Source organism: Channa argus, chromosome 4 (assembly GCF_033026475.1).
Source record: "Channa argus isolate prfri chromosome 4, Channa argus male v1.0, whole genome shotgun sequence".
NCBI lineage: Eukaryota > Metazoa > Chordata > Actinopteri > Anabantiformes > Channidae > Channa > Channa argus.
The window spans coordinates 13306673-13327043 of NC_090200.1; the positions used below are offsets into that span (position 1 = coordinate 13306673).

The 20371-nt window shown below is 38.7% G+C and overlaps 1 protein-coding gene and 1 non-coding gene across 4 annotated transcripts; both read left to right on the forward strand.

The window, feature by feature from the left end:
* The first annotated feature begins 768 nt into the window (after window positions 1-768).
* On the forward strand, window positions 769-15104 carry kif23 (kinesin family member 23). Of its 3 annotated transcripts, XM_067502584.1 has the most exons (24): window positions 769-915; window positions 1748-1811; window positions 1982-2110; window positions 3230-3335; window positions 3537-3673; window positions 3771-3883; window positions 3993-4163; window positions 4324-4368; window positions 5182-5294; window positions 5846-5967; window positions 6060-6162; window positions 6239-6318; window positions 6401-6520; window positions 6602-6761; window positions 7125-7286; window positions 7407-7573; window positions 9029-9202; window positions 9393-9596; window positions 10583-10924; window positions 11124-11357; window positions 11846-11934; window positions 12027-12105; window positions 13823-13893; window positions 13978-15104. In XM_067502584.1, exons 1-24 carry the CDS (start codon window positions 902-904, stop codon window positions 13991-13993), a joined length of 3015 nt encoding a protein of 1004 aa, XP_067358685.1. In that variant the 5' UTR covers window positions 769-901; the 3' UTR covers window positions 13994-15104. The 3 variants fall into 3 exon arrangements, with proteins under 3 accessions (XP_067358685.1, XP_067358683.1, XP_067358684.1); XM_067502582.1 differs by lacking the exon at window positions 10583-10924 and having other exon boundaries at window positions 773-915; XM_067502583.1 differs by lacking the exons at window positions 4324-4368; window positions 10583-10924 and having other exon boundaries at window positions 773-915.
* On the forward strand, window positions 5342-5439 carry LOC137126390 (Z30 small nucleolar RNA). Its single transcript, XR_010914311.1, has one exon. It is a non-coding gene; the product is annotated as a Z30 small nucleolar RNA (small nucleolar RNA).
* Window positions 15105-20371: the final 5267 nt, after the last annotated feature.

The window sequence follows — 20371 nt, forward strand, 5'->3', positions numbered from 1 at the left end:
CAGGTGCTCTGCCATAAATTTTACTTTTACAAGGTCATAATTTATCGGAATTACAAGAATTGCATAATAAACAGTAGTATTATCAGTCAGTCACAGGGGTTATTTTACTGTGAAATAAGTACTTTAATATTTGAATGTGATATTTTACTGTAGCTTGTGTTTAGAAGTACATCCTTTACTGAATCGTTAGGCCTCTTTATATATACACTTCTTGCATTAAAACCCAAATCTGATTGTTAGTAGAGCTATTTGAATATAAAGCTAGCATGACAACAACAACAGTTATACATTCTTGCAATAAATCCTCCATTAATGAAGGTAGTAAAGTGTTGATTCCACTGGTGATTATTTTTAGGACTTTCGACTCTGTTGATGGAGTCGTTGAAAGGTACTGAATTACACAGCGAGGTTTCATTGTTAATTGTTCAAGCCTCATTGACATCAGTGGAGCTTAAATAAATTTAATTAATCAACCTCAGCTCCACGAAGGGAGGATGCTTGGTTTTAGTTTTAGTGTAATACAGCAATTAAAAAAAAAGAAACTGTCTCCTACATTTAAAATGCTTTGCACTCTTTGTGTAAAACAAAAGCAGAGAGTGACATTACTCAGAGCGCTGTTATTATGAATTCCAGGTCTCCTTGCTGCTGTTTATTTTTGTTTATCTGGTTTCTTAGACAGTTGTATCTCCGCTGGCGTCATATATCAAACGACTGCTGACATATTTTGCATTTTTGGTCTTTTCAGAAACGGCTCGGAAGATAAGGCGGAAGCACGTGCTTGCTGTGCTGAAATCTTATTGGCCGCGACTGCGTCCGTTTGAAAACGTCCCGTGACTCGAGGCGGAGGGAATTTCAAAATTGCTGCAACAGACACGGTAACGAAAAGACGCAGTGAGATACAATGATCAGACAAGGGTAAGTAAAGTAGACTTTTTTTTTCCGTGTATCTTGTTTAAGTGTATTGTCTAGATGTATTTTGCTGTTTTTAACGCTTTTATACGATTTACGAACGTTTCCAGTGGTTCCAAACCCTAATTGGCTTTGGTCGTAACGTTTAGGGATGCTAACAAGCGTCTAGCTAGTAGCATTGTAAACGCATTGTCGCCGATTGGAATGCTAATGCTAAAAGCGTTGTTGTGGAAAGTTTTGAGTTAACGTTAGCGCTAACATCAACTGAAAGCATTTCTGGGAAGTTTACTAAAGTTTAAACTTTTAACTTACTTACTAAGGTTGAATATTTTCTCTCGTCTGCTGTGTCTGTAAACTTGAATTAGCTGCCTTAGTGTTAATGTTTATGTGTGTATCACATTTTTTTTTTTGTGTATCACATTTTTTCCTTCCATTTTCACACCAGCACTTATTTACTCTGTAACAACAATATATGTAAAATATCTCTCATTGAGATTTACACAGTTAAATATGAGCTTTTAAATCACAATCTTTTTTTTCATACATACCTAAAATGCGTTTTATTTACTATTTTATATGACAAGGAAACAAATCCTCACGATTGAGATGATGAAAAAACACTGAACTGTATATCTTTTGTAAAGAAATGTAATAAATTAAAATGTATTTATATAGACTAATGTATCAGTAATTTGTTATAATTTTTATTGGTTAATTCCTCCATCCATTTTCACTTACTTGGATTCATGATCACATTCATTGTATGTCTGTATAAATTGTTCTTAGAACAAATGTGATATAATAATGAATTATTATGAATGGTTTTTTTTTTTTCCAGCAAGGGTAAAACCCCCCGCAGGCCTCCTAAAAAGCCATTCAGTAATGAGAAGGACCCAGTTGGGGTGAGTGTCAGAGTGGTGAAACTATTTCATCTAACACAAACTGAAAAGGGCAGCTGTTACTAGTAGTTGTTTAAGGTATTACTTGTTCCTAATTTTAGGTTTATTAAAAGGCTTGAATGACCAGACAGCCGTACCCTTGGAACACATCAAACTTGTATATTTTTCCTTAGGTGTACTGCCGTGTGCGACCTCTGGGTGTGGAGAACGAGGAGTGTTGCATTGAGGTGATCAGCAACACCACCATTCAGCTGCATGCACCTGAAGGCTTCAAAACAAACCGTAATGGAGAATACAAAGAGGTAACTAAAATAATAAATGAAGAAATGTTTTGGTTTTTGTCTCTGATTATATTGTATTACATATTGAGCCAAATGCATCAGAAGTAAAGTCGGTTGTTATAATTTAGGTGAGGATTTAAGGGGGGAGGCTGTAGCTCAGTTGGTAAGGCAGTTGTCCACAGGGTCAGTGGTTCGATCCCCAGTCCTGGCTATATGTCGAAGTGTCTCTGGGCAAGACACTGAACTCCCAACAGCCCTTTCCCATCGCGAGTGCCGTTCCAAGCCCAGGAGAAATTGGGGAGGGTTGCTTCAGGAAGGTGTAAAAACTGCCTAAATCAACATGCGGACAATGATCCACTGTGGCAACCCTGAACTCACAGGATAAGCCGAAAGGACAAAAATAAATAAATAAATCAAAAAGATAGCATTTAATGATAATGTTATATAATTTTCAGAATTGAATCATGCTTTTAATGTTGCAACCAACTGGTGGTCAACATGAATTGTCTGACTGATCTCTGGCTACTCAGCTCTGTTATGGTCAGGGTTAAATTTTTCCATAACATAACAATGTGTCCATAACAAAAGTAATACCAGCAGGTAGATTTTATGTTGTAGTTGAACGTTTTATGGTGTAGTAAAAGACCAAAACTAACAATGAAATAATCAAAACACTCAGTTCCACTGGATTAAATATTCTGCTTCCCTTTAAGAATAATCTAAGGTGTTCATCAGTTGTACAAAACATGTTTCCACAGTGTCATGATATCATGTAAATGAACATGGTCACTCACTAAAGAAGTGATCTTAGTCTAAATCTATGTATAGCTTTTGTTTGTTTGTTTTTTGGACAGACCTATGTTAACTTTGTGCATAAATATGTTGTTTTAAAAACAAAAACATCATCTAATAACATGAACTTAAATGGACAGTCGGAGGAGAAGTCAAAGCTTCAATTCTGGCAAATGTCACTACAGGATGTTATCAGTATAATCAATTTGAAACACTGGATAATGAAAAGAGAATATACCAGCTTATTTATTTATTTTTTTAAATTATACACATTTAAAACAAAATACAGATCTGTCTGCCACCCTACATTCTCTACAAAAACACAGATCTACCTGCTTTTCTTTTCAGACCCAGTATTCCTTCAAAAATGTCTTTGGAGTTTCAGTGTCTCAGATAGAACTCTTTGAGCATGTGGCCAAACCACTTGTTGATGATGTCATCCATGGGAAAAATGGTAAGTGCAGCAGATTTATTGTCTGATTGATTTTTTTTTTTTCTTTTTTGGCTTGAGTGGTTGTGAATTAGTGATGCTGTAGTATTTTCTTTGACTGCTCTTCCATTTCAGCCAGATCAAGTGAAATTTTCCCTTGCTTACAGCAAGGACTGTGTAGCTTTGGGATGATTGTTGGCAGCTGATTCACTCTGATTATTGCAGGACTCCTCTTTACATATGGGGTAACAGGGAGTGGAAAGACTTTCACAATGACGGGTTCTCCAGGCCAGGGTGGGCTTCTGCCTCGCTCTCTTGACATGATCTTCAACAGTGTAGGCCCCTATCAGGCCAAAAGATATGTGAGTTGCACTTACTAATTGGACTGACATTATTTAAATAATACTGTGTCACACCTGAAATTACATTGAGATATATAATTTAATTTCTCCGGTTCAGGTTTTTAAGACTGATGATAAAAATGGTATGGAGGTCCAGAGTGAAGTTGATGCATTGTTGGAGCGCCAGAGACGGGAAAACAACTTGCCAGTTTCTAAAGCAACATCCTCCAGGTAGATCTGAGTCCTGGGCAATGCCAGTATGTCATAAATTACTATTTGGATATATACATTTTATACTATATAGTTAACATAACTTGTAATTTGCTGGTTGGATTTTTAGACAGAAGCTGGATCCTGAAATTGCTGATATGATTACACTGGAGGAGGCTTACAAAGCAGATGGTGTGGATGATGACAGCTGCTACAGCGTCTTTGTCTCCTACATAGAAATCTACAACAACTACATCTATGATCTCCTGGAGGAAATACAGGAAGATGCAATCAAACCAAAGTGAGTGCTAAAATGTAAACTGAAAGGAATTTAAATTCAGATGTATGAATCTGGAGTCATCTTCATGTTTTACCTGTTGGCACGGTGTAGTGGTTTTTAGAAGTGATTTTATTTTATACCAGAGTAGCTGGTAGACACATTGTTCTTTTCTTTTTACTAGGTGGAATGGTGGAGGCACTCCTATACGCCAGAACACTGAGTTCATGTATGTGACCAGAGTAGTAGTTAAAACAGTTCAGTCTATATTTTGAACCTAAACACTGGAGACATGTTCTAACGTATGCATTATTTTGGAACCTTTGGCTGGATTTATTACTACTAGTTTGTAGTAAAACTGTAAAGTCTAAAATCATAAGGGTTTTAGCTTGACAAAACAATAAGATGTAATATTAACAAAGGGCCCTTTATGGCAAAAGAAATCTGAAATAAGTGATTTGAAAAGTGAAAGACTTTGCAAATATGTGAAGGAATTGTCTTTGTAGTATATGACAATAAGCTAAATTATTAGTTATGGGCTGGGGTGGTTAAAAAAGCACTTAGAAGATGAAATGATTGAGTCTATAATTGACAAAATACATTTTTTTAAAAGATTTATTTAGTAGTGAAATACAAATACACAAGCAGTTGGTGTCATATTTTGACAATTGAAAATCAAATTCAGTCAGTACGGAGTAAACATTGATATTTCATCCCCAGCGCTACATAAAAGCAATAATGAAAGGGCGGCACATTTTCTGCTACACCAGGTTATGTCTCCTGTGTTGCTGAGTGATTCTTCAGTCTGAAAATCATTACATTACCCCTTGCTGCTTGGAATCTTTATGGCAAAGCTACTGAATGTTTCCTGTTGCTTTGAATGGCACTTGCTCATTGTAAAGTAATTATTTTTCATGCCTCTAATCAAGCAATCCCCCTTTGAAATGTTTCCTACTCCATACTCTGTTGCATGGGAATTGCATTTCTGTGGGAATTGCATTGCTGTGTCTTATAACTAATGTGTTTTATTTTCTGAATTTAGACCACCTCAATCTAAAATCCTTAGAGAGGATCAAAATCACAATATGTATGTGGCTGGTTGTATGGAGGTCGAAGTCAAGTCTGCTGAAGAGGCATTTCAAGTTTTTTGGAGAGGTGAGTATTTAAGATCTACATTTAAAAATAAAAGTCAGGGAGAAAGTCTGCAGTGATGATTAAAGATGTGAGTGACTTGGTATAGCTTGGTCTCTGGGTCAGCTGTGACTGGGAAATGAACTCAGTTAATCTTCTCTCTGAGCAGCTCCATTAGTATATTTTGTTTGGTATTCCCTGTGTAGTAATGTTAATTTTAAATGTGACTTAGCATAACCTGCCTGAAAAAGCTTTGGTACCTTGTTCTAGACCTCTGCCATTATCTGTGCATTTTATGCTCAGTATCCAGGACCAGATCGGGATTCATTGTACTTTGGGATTTTATACAAACTCTAAAAGGCTCTGGATGTGACACATACACTGTTAAATATTCCTAGGCTATATCGTTCCTTTTTTCTTTTCAATATTTTTCAAATGTTGGCCGGATACTGTAACTGGTGCAGGTAAAAAATTCAGCTACCAATTAAAATTTCCTGAAGTGTTAAATTTATCTTGGCAATCCCCAGACAAACCCCAATATAGACATGTTTAAAAACTAAACTGTGTTTTTCCAGGTCAGAAGAAGAGGAAGGTTGCAAACACCCGGCTCAACAGAGAGTCCAGCCGCTCCCACAGTGTTTTCATTATTAAACTGGCTCAGGCCCCTCTTGATGCAGATGGTGATAACATACTCCAGGTAAGTTTAAAAAATTATCTCATATTTTGAATACATAATAAAGGAAAGTTTTAATATTAGTTTGTTTTTCTTCCCCTCATTTTATTTGTCAGGATAAGAACCAGGTGACTGTAAGTCAGTTGTGCCTGGTAGACTTGGCAGGAAGTGAGCGCACTGGCAGGACGGGGGCAGAAGGAACTCGTATACGTGAAGCAGGTTTGTAATCGGAACATCAAGACTTAGTTTCGCCCATAGCCAAGGTTCAGGTGAAATTTACCATCTTCTCTTGCAGGTAACATAAATCAGTCTTTGCTGAATCTGCGGACGTGCATTGAGATACTTAGAGAGAACCAGATGTGTGGCACAAACAAGGTATGAATTGACCAAATTTTAACTCCGCAGTCATTATAGTGACAGTTGGACAATGTTGGCAAAGTAAATTCTCTCTTTTTAGATGGTTCCCTACAGAGACTCCAAAATAACCCATCTGTTTAAAAACTACTTTGATGGAGAAGGAAAAGTCAGAATGATTGTTTGTGTCAATCCCAAGGCTGATGACTATGAGGAAACCTTGGTAGGTTTGTCCCTCATTTTAACTTGTGTTTTTTTATGAACTTAGAATTTCTTATGCATAAAACATGCTCGGTTTGTGCAGTTGGTGATGCGGTTTGCAGAAATGACCCAGGAAGTGGAGGTAGCTCGGCCAGTGGACAGGCCGATCTGTGGCTTTACTCCAGGCCGTCGCCACAGAAACCAAGCATTTAAAGAGGAACTGTCTCGTAAGCTGGAGGAGCGTGGTGGTCCAGTAGAAAGAGGTAGCTTTGTTTGGACCATCTGAATCACATTTGCTTGGCAGTTAAAAAGGTCTGACATAGAGTACCATGTTAAACCAAATGGAAGAAATGTTTTTACTTTAAACAATTTGAAGAGGAAAACACAAGCAGATAATTAACATCTAAATGCAAAGTGACCTTTAATCTTTTTAAATACTTGGAATTACATTTTCCACTCCAATTTTTTTAAATTAGGTGATTTATTTTTTCCAGCTCTAGTGATGCTCATTGGACCTTCAGTTTGATTAAAAAATGATTAAATTCAAAGAACATCCTTTTAAAGAAAATATCCCAAAAATTTCAAATTGCTTAAGGATTTATGTTTATACTTCTCTGTTTCTGTAGCAATGGTCTCTGGTTTTAACCAACTGGCGCACAGCCTCCCACCTTTACCCTCTGCTGAGGTGACGGATCCTCATGATGACACCACCTTGCCCAGGCTGATTGAAGCTTTGCAGAACAGACACAGGATCAGGCAGATGATGACTGAAGAATACAACAAAACAGGTTCCTGCTCTTTTTCGCTCTACACTCATCTCTTGGCTTGATTGTTTAGAGTTTGATTGTTTAAGTATAGCTTTTCTCTTTTATATTCTATTCTATTCTATTCTATTTATATTCTCTTAGCCAACATGATGAAATCAATGCTCCAGGAACTGGACAACAACCTAATTTCTAAGGACAACTATATTCATGAACAAAATGCCAAACTAGAAGAAAAAGACAAAATAATCCAGAACAACAGGGCAGATCTTGAACGCTTGGAGAAGAAAACCAAGATGCAAGAACACAAGGTGGGAAACATACTCAATCCCTCCCTAGGGCCTAATCAGAAAGGAGGCACATTAGAAATATTTAGAAAACGTGGTGCTTTGCACTGCCTTTTTATGTTAATTGAAGACTGTCCCTTATTTGATGCACGCAGAGATATCTGCATTTAGCGCCTTTGTTTTGGATTGTTATTCATAGTATAATGACCTACTTCATGGTGAGGTTTTACCAGTCCCCAGATTTTCAGCCATCCTGGTAAAATAATGATATCCCAGACTAAATGGATGCCTTTTGTAAACGGTTGGCATTTTCGTTGAGTTGACCAAGTTTTTGGGGAGCTGCTCACATCGAGGCATAATCGTAAATATGTTTCAGGTTACTAGTTAGTTTATTGGTGAAATGTAAATAATTTTTATTGTAAAAGTATTTTTTTCCCCCATTCCTCCCTTTTTGATGGTGAGAGAGTTTGTTTATTTATTAACGTTAACCACAGCGCAGCCGTACTGCAGATACTGAGGATATAGTTTAGGCAACTTTTTTAAGCTGCAGCTGAGTTTGTTCTTTTAAAGGGGAGTTAAAGAGGGTTAAAGGCTGTTTGCCAACGCAACATTAATTATACTTTAAGCAGAAAAAGAATCGATCAGCCCTAAATGATCAGCAAAATTTGAAGATACTTCATGAATATTTTCTACAGCTTGTTAGCAACAAAGGTGTTTTGCCACATTCAAACAGTATGCTGCAAAAATGTTTTTGCAGTATGGAAGCAAAAGTATAAAATATACAATCAAACAATTGCACTAGGGTTTATGTTATTGCAGTTTTACAATCTGTAGTACCAATGTGTTATAGTGAGTATTGGTTCACTGGGTGCAGTTCTGGTTGTAAAGTCTGATGGCAGCAGGGAGGAAAAGAGCTGCGGTATGTAACAGTCTGTCACTGAAGCAGCTGCTTAGAGATGTCAGTGTGTCATACAGCAGGTGGGAGTCATTCTCCAGCTGGACAATAGCTTCGCTACCTTCCTCCTTTCTCCCACCTCCTGTACTGTGTCCAGGGGCTTCCTCATAACTGAGCAGGCCTTCCTGATTAACTTATCCAGTCTCTTCCTGTGTGCTGTGAAGTTATGTTGAAGTTGGTAAACATGGCCAGGACAGCATCAAATGAATCACATGAAGGCAGAGATTGTGAACTTTTTTAGATCAAACATGCTGCGGGCATCTCTACAGTGAAATGCTGGGTTAACAAATTTGTAGCAGAGCAACACACAAATCAATGTTTGGTTGACACTGTTGACAGTAATTTATTTTTCACTTGTCAGATCATGAAGTTAATTAATGTTAACATTAATGTTGAGCCCTGCATTGCAAACGATTACAAAAAACCTGACCCATGCTGCGAAAACATGTCCTGTCTGATTAGGCCCTAAAAGTGCTGGTGACTATAAATGCTTATTTTCTTATTTGACCTACATTATTCTGCAGATTGACATCCTGCAGAAAACGACTAAAATCTATGAGGATGACAAGCGTTCACTACAGCAGGAGCTGGAAACCAGAGAGCAGAGGCTCCACAGGGAGCTGTCAGAGAAAAGACGCATGGAGCAACGCATGCATGGAGTGGTCTCTGATACACAGTTCAAGTGGGAGAAAGAATGTGTGAGTTTCTTCTGTAAACCAAATGCTATTAAATCAAGAAGCCATTTCTTTATTACATCTTTAATAAAAAATTTATAGCACAGTATATTTCTGTTTGCAATTTAGGCACATCTTCCTCAACTGCCTCAGATTATGTTAAACAGGGGTTAGTGGTGTATAATACCTGATCATTATGTACCTTGTTGTGCAGGAAAGACGTGTTAATGCCATGCAGTTGGAGATGCAAAATAAACTGTGGGTAAAAGATGAGAAGCTGAAGCAACTCAAGGCCATTGTGACAGAGAGTAAGACTCCAGGTCGTCCTGATCCTCCTCCGCGTCAGACGCAGCCTAAGCGGCCTTCGAAAGAAGACCGCATTCCTGCAAAGAGATCGGCCTCACCCTCTCCTCTCCCTGTAAGAACGCTTGAAAATACTTGAAATAGTTTCCAAGTTATAGCTACTGTTGTCCTTCGCATAAACTAACGTGATTCTTCATAATCAGTATCATCTGCACATTATAATAATCTATAGTAATCTATGGTAGTGTACTGCTGCAACATAAAAGGATCAGTTTCCTTTTAAGAGATGGACTTTCTCATCTTTATGGTAGACAGTATTTTCTTAATTACTTAATAACAAGTGATTGCGTTGTTATAAGGCACTTGTCAGTATAAGTTGATTTATTAATTATAAGCATACATGCATATAAGTGACATCCAGTAGCCTAAAGCAGTAGTGAACATTAAAATTTAAAACCCACCCTCAAACTGCCACCTGCCATGTTTGTTTGACTGATAATTGGTACAGCCTGTCTGTTATTAGTGTTTATAATAAAATGATATTGTTTAACTACATAAAAACTAAATAACCTGACAGTGAGAATTTTAGAGTATCTCATAAGAAAATGCTGTACACAATTAAACCTCAGTTACATGGTTCACTATATTTTAGAAAATGTCAAAATATTAATGACAACCATTCAAAGGTCAAACATGTTTAGCTTACAATGATATAACAAAGACAATTTGCAGATCCTTTAAGAAACACTTTTTTTTTTTTTTTAAATTATCAAATTACTAATTATCGATGGAATTGCTTAATCATCATTCATGCACTAAACTGGAATGTATTTAATGGTGTTGTGTAGGGCTGACATTTATCTACAGTGGCAAATGACTGATAATCAACATAAGTTTTTTGGAACTTCTAAACATCAGTTGAACTAAAAAATAACAATTACCACAGTCAAAAGTATCATTGATGTTGGATTTGATTACATTAGACTTTGCAGGTGTTTGAGAGTCAGTCCCTAGGAAGTGCACTTTATTACACCGCCAACTAACATTTTGGGGCTTTGTTTGTGTTTAAAATTTTTGCAGTCTTGCCACTCTTCCCCTGAGTGCCCTGTTGACTCACCCTATGTCCGCCCAGTGCCAGGGTCAAAGCCAGTCAGTGCCACTAGAGTTGAGAAAGTTTGGATAAATCAGAGTCCCACCTGCCCTGTCCCGAGCACCAGTAGCTCTCAGTCTGTCTCTAATTGCATCTCTGAATGGGAGCAGCAGGCAGCTCAGGATAGCAGACAGGGTTACCTTTCTCCTAGTACACCTACAAGAATCCAGTATCCAGCAGCATCCTCAGTGACCCGGGCCAGGAGGAGGGCTCTGTACAGGTCTAGAGAGGAAGAGGATTGTATCTGTCCATCCCGTATATTTGATCACGACCTAACTGAGAGAATCTACAGGGTCAGTGAGTTAGCTACAAACAGCAGCATGAGGAAGTATTAACATACACTCTTTTTTTTTTTAAAGTTGGGTTCCCCCAAGTAAAAATATCCTGACCCTGTTTTTAGTTTGATGTCATGACTTTGTCAAGCATTGATGTAATCCATCAGGGAGTTCTTCCTTCTTAAAACTGCTTTCCCCACTCTGTTGATCTGAGTAGACGACGACCCCGGTACGGCCACTGCACCGTCGCTCCCGCTCTGCTGGTGGGGAGAAGTGGGTGGACCACAAGCCCTCCTCCAGCCTGGACTTGGGTACAGTTTTGCAGCCAGTCATCCACAATGCCATCCAGGTTTCTGCACCCAGCGAGAAGGCCCTGTCGAAGTGTGACAGATATGTGTTGACACACCAGGAGGTCGCTTCTGATGGAGAGATACAGACCAAACTAATCAAGGTAACAATGCAGCAACAAGATACTTGCCACTTTTAGTCCGGGGGCCAATTATTTGGTTTAATGTAATTAGTCTGAAATATTTCCATGCATGTGTAGGGTTTTTTTTGTGTGTGTTCAGAGACCGGGATTACAGCCAGAGAGGGTATGGATTTAAAGTCACACACTGAATTTGTATAAGTTGCAAAATATTTAGTTACAACTATAAAGAAATCCTGCTATAACCAGCAACGACAAGGGTGTGTGTGTGTGTGTGCGCGTGTGTGCATTGATAAAATGGACTGCTAGAACAGACCTGCGTATCCATGATCTGTTTTCTGATTTGCTTACTAAGGAAAATGTCACTTCAGTTCTTAGACTACCTCAATTTATTATGATTTATAATGGGGAAAATAGTCCTTATCAATACACTGAAGTCAGATGAATACACAACAGTCAAAGTGTGAATTAAAGTTGGTCCTTTTCTGGTCTATTTATTTATTTTAAATCAGGGCGAGGTGATTAAAACAAGAGGAGGAGGACAATCTGTCCAGTTCACTGACATCGAGACACTGAAACAGGAGCTCACCACAGTCCCAAGGTAGCAGCCTACATCATGTTATTAGATTAAACTTGATTAAAAAACGTAAAGTTGTTTATTTATTTTTTGTCACTTTACATTTGTTTCTGAAGCCTTAAGAGGAAATCTTCAGAAGGTGCTCCAGCCAATGGAGATCGATCAGATGGAGCTTGGACAGATGTGGAGACAAGGGTAAGATGATGAGCATTTGTCTCCCATAGACTAATGCTGCATTTGTGCTCTGGGTAGGAAAGCTCATTAATCTTTTTGAACATTACTTTATTTTAGGGAATTGTTTCAGACTGTCCCCCTCTGGCTATTCTTTAAACATTTCATATTGACTACTGAAGACAAATTTTTGTGTGCACATTTAAAAGTTCAAGGTATCTGCGAGCCAAATACTCAAGCAGTCCATAAGTCAAACGGTTCTAGGATGTTTAGACCATCAGGATAATTATAGGTAGATCCTCGTTGTTTTTAGATATAAACTAAATTATGTTATGATGACATAAGCAGACCTGCCAACCTATGCACATGTACGTAGGATTGGCAAAAAATTGAGAGTGGTATAACAGTGTAGCATATCCTAATTATGGGTAAAATACAATAAGTTATAGTGGGGGTTGTGCATTTAATTGAAATGATTTCAATTATGATTATAGCTTCCAATGAAACAAAATAATTAATGTGCCACCTGGTGGGGTGGGATTCAAACCTGCAGTCTTCTGAATCCCAACCCAGTGGTCAACCACTGATCCACTGTTTATTTACAAACAAATAAGTTTCCGAAATAAATACATGAGCAATATCAAGTTCTGTAGTTTGTAGACCCTTAGCAGCAATAACTTGAAGTAATCCTTCTCTATTACATTCTTGTGTAGGAATTTTGGTCCATTCTTCATTATAATATTTCTTTAGCTTATATTGGTTTGTGGTAATTTCCTCACAACTTTCAGAAGGTCTAGGCACAGCATTTAAATTGGGTTGAAGTCTGGATTTGACCTAGTGTACTGTTCTTTTATTTTTCAACCCTTCCAATATAAATGCATGGGTGTGCTTCATTGTCAATTTTGATAAAGCTTTAGCTGTCAGACAGATGGCTTCACATTTGCCTCTGGAATAGTCTGGTCTAGAGAAAGTCCATGGTTGACTTACTGAGAGCTGGTATGTTGTTTTTGCTAAATATGACACTGGGCATTGAGGCCAAAAATTCGATCTCCTCTGTTAATGGGATATTGTTCCAGAAGTCTTATGGTTTTAGGATGCAGTTTTACAAACTTCAGTTGTGCTTTTGTGCTCTCTTTAGACAAAAGAGGCTTTCTCCTCACAACTTTCCCAAACTGTATTTGTTGGTCTTTTTCTAATTGTGCTCTCATGGACTTAACATTTCACATACTCTTTGAGCCTTGCAGGTTCTGAGATATTTCTTTCTTTGTGCAATGCTCAGAGAAATAGTCTGACCTTGAGTGAATATCCTGGAACATCCACTCGTGGCAAGATAGGAAACTGTGTTTAACCTTTTACAGTGAGAGATTATTCACAACTGTGAAGCAGTTAACTTCAAATTGTTTAAAAATGCTTTATAAACTTCTCGAAATTGACGTGCACCAGTCCATCTTGGCATTGTGTTAAGACGCAGATAAGTGTAATGAACAAATGGCAATTATAAAGTTGTTCCATGTTTACAGTTCTTCCCCGCCCCCCAATACATAACATGATCATCTTTTCCTGTGTAAGATTTCTTGTTCCCAAGAACTGGCAATTAAATAATTTTAGGTCTGCACTCCTTAACTGCAGTACTATCATTGTGTACTGTATTTGTTAAAACTTTTTTTTATTTGACTTTTTAATTACTCTAATGTGTCAACACTGCAGAGTATATGCAGATCATATTGTCTATTCTTTACAGTGCTCTGTAGCCGTGGGGATGAGAGCTGGATCAAACATGGGCCCAGGTCTTGAGCATCATGGGATCACCAAGTAAGCTGTTGCATTTACAGTGTATCTTAGATTAGCATTTTGCTTTGAGCATTAATTTTACTCTTACTCTGTTCTCTTTTACAGGCGCAGAAAACCCTAAAAGCAGCTGACGGCCGTTCCAGTGATGTCTTTTTACCTGGCATTGTGCAATAGTCTGAATTTGTTTTATATTTAGCTCTAGTTATATTTAAACATTTTTCATGATTTTATATATGCGATAGTGTGTATAAATGATTCACCAAAGCTGCTGTAAAATATTTTACAATGTTATTTGATTCTGCCAAGAATGGTGATGTATGTATAGTTACTGTATCCACATCTCTCAGCTGTATTTGTTACTTGGCACATGAGGAGTCATTGTGCAGCTTTCACTATAATCCTGTCTCCTACCTGTTCTCTTGAATGCTGAATTGCAGTGTATTGAACATGTGCCCTTTTATCTACAAATAATATTGAGCTCTGCTTCATTTAAACAAGAATGGCATTCTTTTGGAGCTTTACTCTGTAACGCTAAATTGACAGTACAGACTGGCACAATGATCTCTTCTGAACACTAGATGGCAGTATAGGACAGCAAATTATAAATTGAACATGAAAAAATAGATTTGAGGTGTCATCTGAGAAACTGTAGCATCTTTGGAGCACAAAAGTACTATTTAGTGCTTCTATAAATAGATTTAAAGATGCTAATTCCTTTACCCTAAACAACACAGTTAATAGGCTTTTCCTGCAGGCCTGTGTATTTTTAAAATGATGAAGAATTTCTCTCTCTATTTATCTTGGGTGGAGTCAGCTGGGTCCTAGCATTCAAAAAGCCGTAAATTGTTTGCCTTCACTACTGTCTAGATGAGATGCGGGCCGTGATGATATTTGTGTAAAGAAATTGGGTTCTCTACATAAAAGCAGCACTACCACTTGTGAATTTTTTTTTCCCCTACTTATTTAATATTAGTAAAAGTATACTCATACTCGTTAAGTAGCAATACCCTGTGTTATTACTTTTTTTTTTTTTTTAAGTTATTCCATAATAAGCGTATTAATGTTCTAGGTGCAACAAATGTTGTTTTACACTGTGTGACAACGCCACAAAATGTTAAAAAAATCTCCAAAAATACAGATCTACACCCAAGTTACTTTACATGAAGAATACCTTTGATGGAGAGTTTAAAAACACAACACCAAATAAATTACTACTTCAGTAGTTAAAATAACTTTTGTCTCTGCGTATAAAACCACATCATGCCAACAGTAGGGTGTTGGCAGACAGGCTAAGCATCACCAGTGTAATAACTAGCTGAAGGTAGTGGTAGAGTCATCCAGCCTTTGAGTAGACAGTTGAAATCTCATCTACCACCAGTCTGGCTGGGTTTCAATTGGAAAGCACTGGAGAGTGACTAACATGGAGCCTCTTGGAGAGGGTCAAGAGCCCAGAGCAACCAGTGGCCATTAAATTCACTCCTATGAGATACTGAGTGCTTTGCTTTTTGACCAGGCACTGTTTGATGTGCTGCATCACACTATTATCCCCAGCCCCTCACTACAAGCCCTCTACAAACCAAGTGATGTGAGCATTATAAAGATATTATGAAACTCCTGTTGAGCCTAGATCAACATTACCAGCTTCAAAGAGACACTTGAGAAAAACAAATGAAAACTGCACACAAAGACCTGTAATAAGCATAAACCAAGTATCACAGACCACATCCATCCATCTGTAATGTAAAAATACATTATTCTACATTTCAGGGTTATTCATTCTTCAGGCTTATGATTGTGTATTATGCTGATTATCTGTGTTATTAAACTTGCTGGAGGGAGTTATGTTCTACTTGAATACACACAGTCAATTAGCCGATCTCACATTTGAAAAAGAGCAAGCCTAATTGCAATGTTTTATTGACTCTTTGCTTGAATGACTGCATAAAGAGGTCTTAAGCTGCCTTTTGATGTAAGCAGGATGGAATAATTTTCACATCAGCTATGATGAGGAGCATCAATTCAGTGACGCAAAATAGCTTTGTTCAGTATTTAACCTGTCGTAGTTTCCTACTCTTTTTAGAAGTATTTCCTAGGTTTATAACATTTAATTTAACAGCATTAATATACTGAAGTAGTCATTTGATCCACTATTAAACATACAAGTAGCTTTTTTTTTTGGTAAATTTAACTTGAGCAGCAGGTTTTTAACACGCTACACTGAATCGGGCTATGAAAAGTAGGCATGAGTTTAAATAGGTGTGATGAAAAGGTAATTCCATCCTGTAACACTCTATACTTGGCTGTGTGGGGCATCTGAGGTATGATGGCAGTTTCAGTTGCCTCTAAAGTTGTATCATAACAACTGAATGGTTGCTGGTTTGAAGGGCATGTTTAAGCAAGTGACTCAATCACACCCACAGCTGTCCTTTAAACCAGAAGCCATTACCTGGGTTTCTGCCGTCTTTTACTGCCTAGGATAACAATCCCTGACAATGAAAGTCAATTAGTGGGAAACGAGTGAATACTGCATGAGAGCAAAGCTTTGCAAACCAAAGCTCTGAGCATGGTCTGTGCACTACGTCTTCATGTGTCAAGGCCATGGCAGTGTGCCAGCTAAATGCGTCAGGCCAGAAAGATATGCGAATACAGATGAGTGTCGACAGCAAGTCAATTGTCATTCAGCATCCATCTTCCAGCCTCTTGAGACTCATCTGACTTATTTTCGGAGCTTCTCTTCACTGCCTGCTCACCTCACGCTCCTCTGCTTTAATGCATACTAACACGCACAGTTGAGGCAAGAGGCACCGCGTTCACTTTTAATAAGAGGTAACAGCTCCCACCTTCTCTTTACTGCTGGTGTGCCGGTGATGAACAGATGGGTCAAAGAGCTGCAAACTTACAGTGACTCCCAGAGGTAAAGGTGCTTTTTTTTTCTTTTCAGCTGTTCGAAACCACATTGGATGATAATTGCTGTGACCCTTAAGCCAAGTGGTTCAGTACACTTTCCTTGATCTGCCGCTGCCTTATCCACCTGCTCTGCTCCAAGCCCTACTGTCACTTAGCTTCTCCATTCAGAGTCTACCAACTATAACTCACACATCTAATTCCTACTATGCAGCCGAGCTTTTCCAAAGATGACTACCACAGTTAAGTCTGTCACTGTCCATTATTGTTGCTCGTGTACAAGTTATCACATCGACCTCCAGCTGTAATGAGGAATCCATCTGCCCTCCTGCTTGCCTGTGGTGGTTACACATCAACAGACCGTGTTTGACCTCTGACAAACACAATTCAAGACCTGACCGACTTCTTACTGAAATATTGGAAGCCATTGTTGTGTGGGCTCATTATGGCAAAATTGGGCTCAATAGTGCTTTTTCCCTCCCTGTCTTTGTTCTTGGCAGACCACTAAGTGCTCGCAGCTGTCAGTTGAGTGTAGCATCTTTGCCCAGTTTATGTGGTTTAGCTGCACTTTTATCTGGCTCTGTCCTCGCTTTGGTGACAGTATGCCATGGCTAATTTCCGTTGACTCACTTTCGTTCTAACCACAAAGTGTCCCTCTCAGAAAAATCTGCCTACTTTTCTTTACAAGCGGTTGATCTCATCTAGTTAACGCTGCGGCGTAACCGGCCTTTGCGTGCAGTTGGCTGATTATTTAAGCATTGCTCCAAGCAGTTTGCTGATGAAATGAAAGGAGAGGAGATCCCAAAAGTGATTGTACTGACAATGGTACAATGCAGCATGATACATGATGACTAAATGGTATTTGGATGTGGAGGAGATTGACGTAAATTCTCCCTATCACATGACTCTTCTAGCTCCACTTACAACCACATCTCTTATTAACCCACTACACTAAATTTGAGTTTGTGTTTGCTACAGAATAGAAGATAAGGGCATTTCAAACATAGGGCCTGCCAATACTTTAATGCAAATTACTCACACTGGAGACTGCTTATCTATGAACCATCATAGGTGGCATTTGGAAGAGGGTAAAATAGTAACACATAATTTACATATCTACACAAAGCTAAGTCAAGCCCTTACACACAAACATCTACATAAAACAAACACAAACCCCTCTTTGAACGCACACATAAGCTGTTTATCTTAAAATAGTCCTTATCCAGTACCTTGCACATTGCACTTTGTAAATTGTAGGCATTTACATACAGTGCAATAGGAAATTATTTAATTTATTAGGTATGGCCAGGTTCCAAAGTTCATTCATTCTAATAAAGCAGCAACTTTTATCACACAAGGCCAGGTATGAGTAGAAAGGCTGAGATTACAGCATGCATGGGAACAAATAAGATTAGAGCACCAACTGCTGCCGACAAGGTGAAAGGGACAGTTTGTCCAAAAAGTAAAAAAAAACAAAAAAAAAACTGCGTGACTGTGGGTTCACACAATTCACAGATCATGCTATTTCCACGGTGTGTTTGTCCACATGATTAATGGCCGTTCAGATTTGCATTTGAACATTACCTGAGGAACACATCTGCATCGGCTTTACGGGATACTAATGAACCAGAGCAGGCCTAATAAAGTGAAGTGAGGATTGAAATGAGGCTCAACCTGCCTGCAAGGCTAGCTTAAGCAAACACCAGGACAGCTGGCAGAGAAATCATTGTGACTAATGGTCTCAGTGTGAGACAGGAGCACGGCTGTGGGTGGTTGTTATGCCAAGCTACGAAGAACAGACTTTGTTTGTCTTTCTATAGCATACAGTGTGACTGTGATTCTGGAAGTGTTGGCTTTGTTTGTGTTTGCTTTGCTTTTCTTGCCACTGTACTGCTACACCAGGAAGTGTTTTGCAGTTCAGTGGCAACAATTTGGAAATACTGTTTTGTGTTATTCTTGTTTTCCTTCTGGGAATGTGGTGACATGATACGGTGAGAACATATGAATGTTTTTACAAGTGGGTGGACAAATACTGTCACCTGGATGTGTGGTGCTCTTCTCTGTCAACTCCTGTTTAGACTTTATTTGGATTCTGCTCAGGCTTCTGCACTGTGGTAAACATAATGTGCTGTGACCTGTCCTCAGGGCAAATGATCTGATTTGCTCTTCCCTTGTCTTTTACTCCTAATCGCATCTACCTCAGAGCCAGAAAATGGTTGTGCAGCTGTCATAACTGAAGCACAGCCCGGCGTGATGGGAGTGCATGTTTTTGCTATTATCTATTCTATCTGAGCCAGAACAGAATACTAAACATCTACTGCATCCCTCTTTCTCACAGGCCGCTGCATGATCAATACCCACATCAAAGACTCTGCAGAGATAGCGGGATTCTTTGAAGCATGTTTGTGGAGCTGGATTTGCTGAGCTAACATGGTCCACACAGAACCCCCTTGAATAAGCTTGTTTGGCTTGCATCCTCTCTGTTTGTAGAAGAACTGAGTGGATTCTAATGAAGAACAGACAAGGCCTCTCCCTTGTCTTTTTCTTCCCTTTGAGCAGCTAAATGCATCTGTAGTGCCAGTATTTTTTGCTCATCTGACATACGCTTCGTTGCATGCCAGCTCAAATATTTATCTAATATCAAATTGGCTGTAACATTTTGGAAGCAGTCAAATGCCAGGAAATATTTCTCATTGAGGACAAAAAAATAACTTGCATCACTTTTTTGCAGTGCCAAGTGCAAATATGTTGGATAATTACTGATTGAAATGAGATGGCGTGCAGACAGCAGCAGTGCTGTTTTGTGGTTACCTTGTGTTGTGACTTGAACAGGCAGACATGAATTTCCAGCAGTGATTATTCTGCACTCAAAACACGACCTGTGTCCCTGGAAAGCTATTAACTATTTACAAAAGTGCTTTCCATCTCCTAAATGGGAAAACAGTGCATTTGGGACTTTGTGTGCTAAGTGGGTATAGAAGAAGTAGGGGCTGGATGTCCAACCATGATAAACACAAAAGCACATAACTCCTGCCAGTCAGAGAGACGCAGCAATTGTGTAAAAGGATGGAGCAGGGGCTGTTGAATCATCTCTGCTCATGCAAATTCCAGACAACGATAGCAAGCCAATATAAATGACTGAATAAACCCCGTTTGTGATGCTTTTGAATTTATGAATTCACATATTGTTGAATCTTTTGCAAAGTAACTGCACTATTTGGTCTACGCAGTGTGAAGGTTTGACTCTCCAGTCAGCTGTAGCTCATTTGAAAGTGAAATGTGGGAAAATGCTGACATCTCTTTCTCTTCCCTCCAAACACCAGGGGCACCACTGCATTTGCATCCCTGTCTCTCCCCAGCAGTCTCTCCTTCTTCCTCATTTACATTATGGATGGTTCATTTAGCTTACATGACCGAGTGAATACATAACCCAGGGCAATTCAAAATACCACGAGGGCCTGTAGGGATAAAATGAAACCACATAAGCAGAAAAGATTGCCACACTGCCCTTTCACACAGCCTGTTATTCAGCTCTTCCTCTTTTATGTGGTTGATAAACATGGCCTGCCTCTTACCCAGATGGCTGGGCTCAACA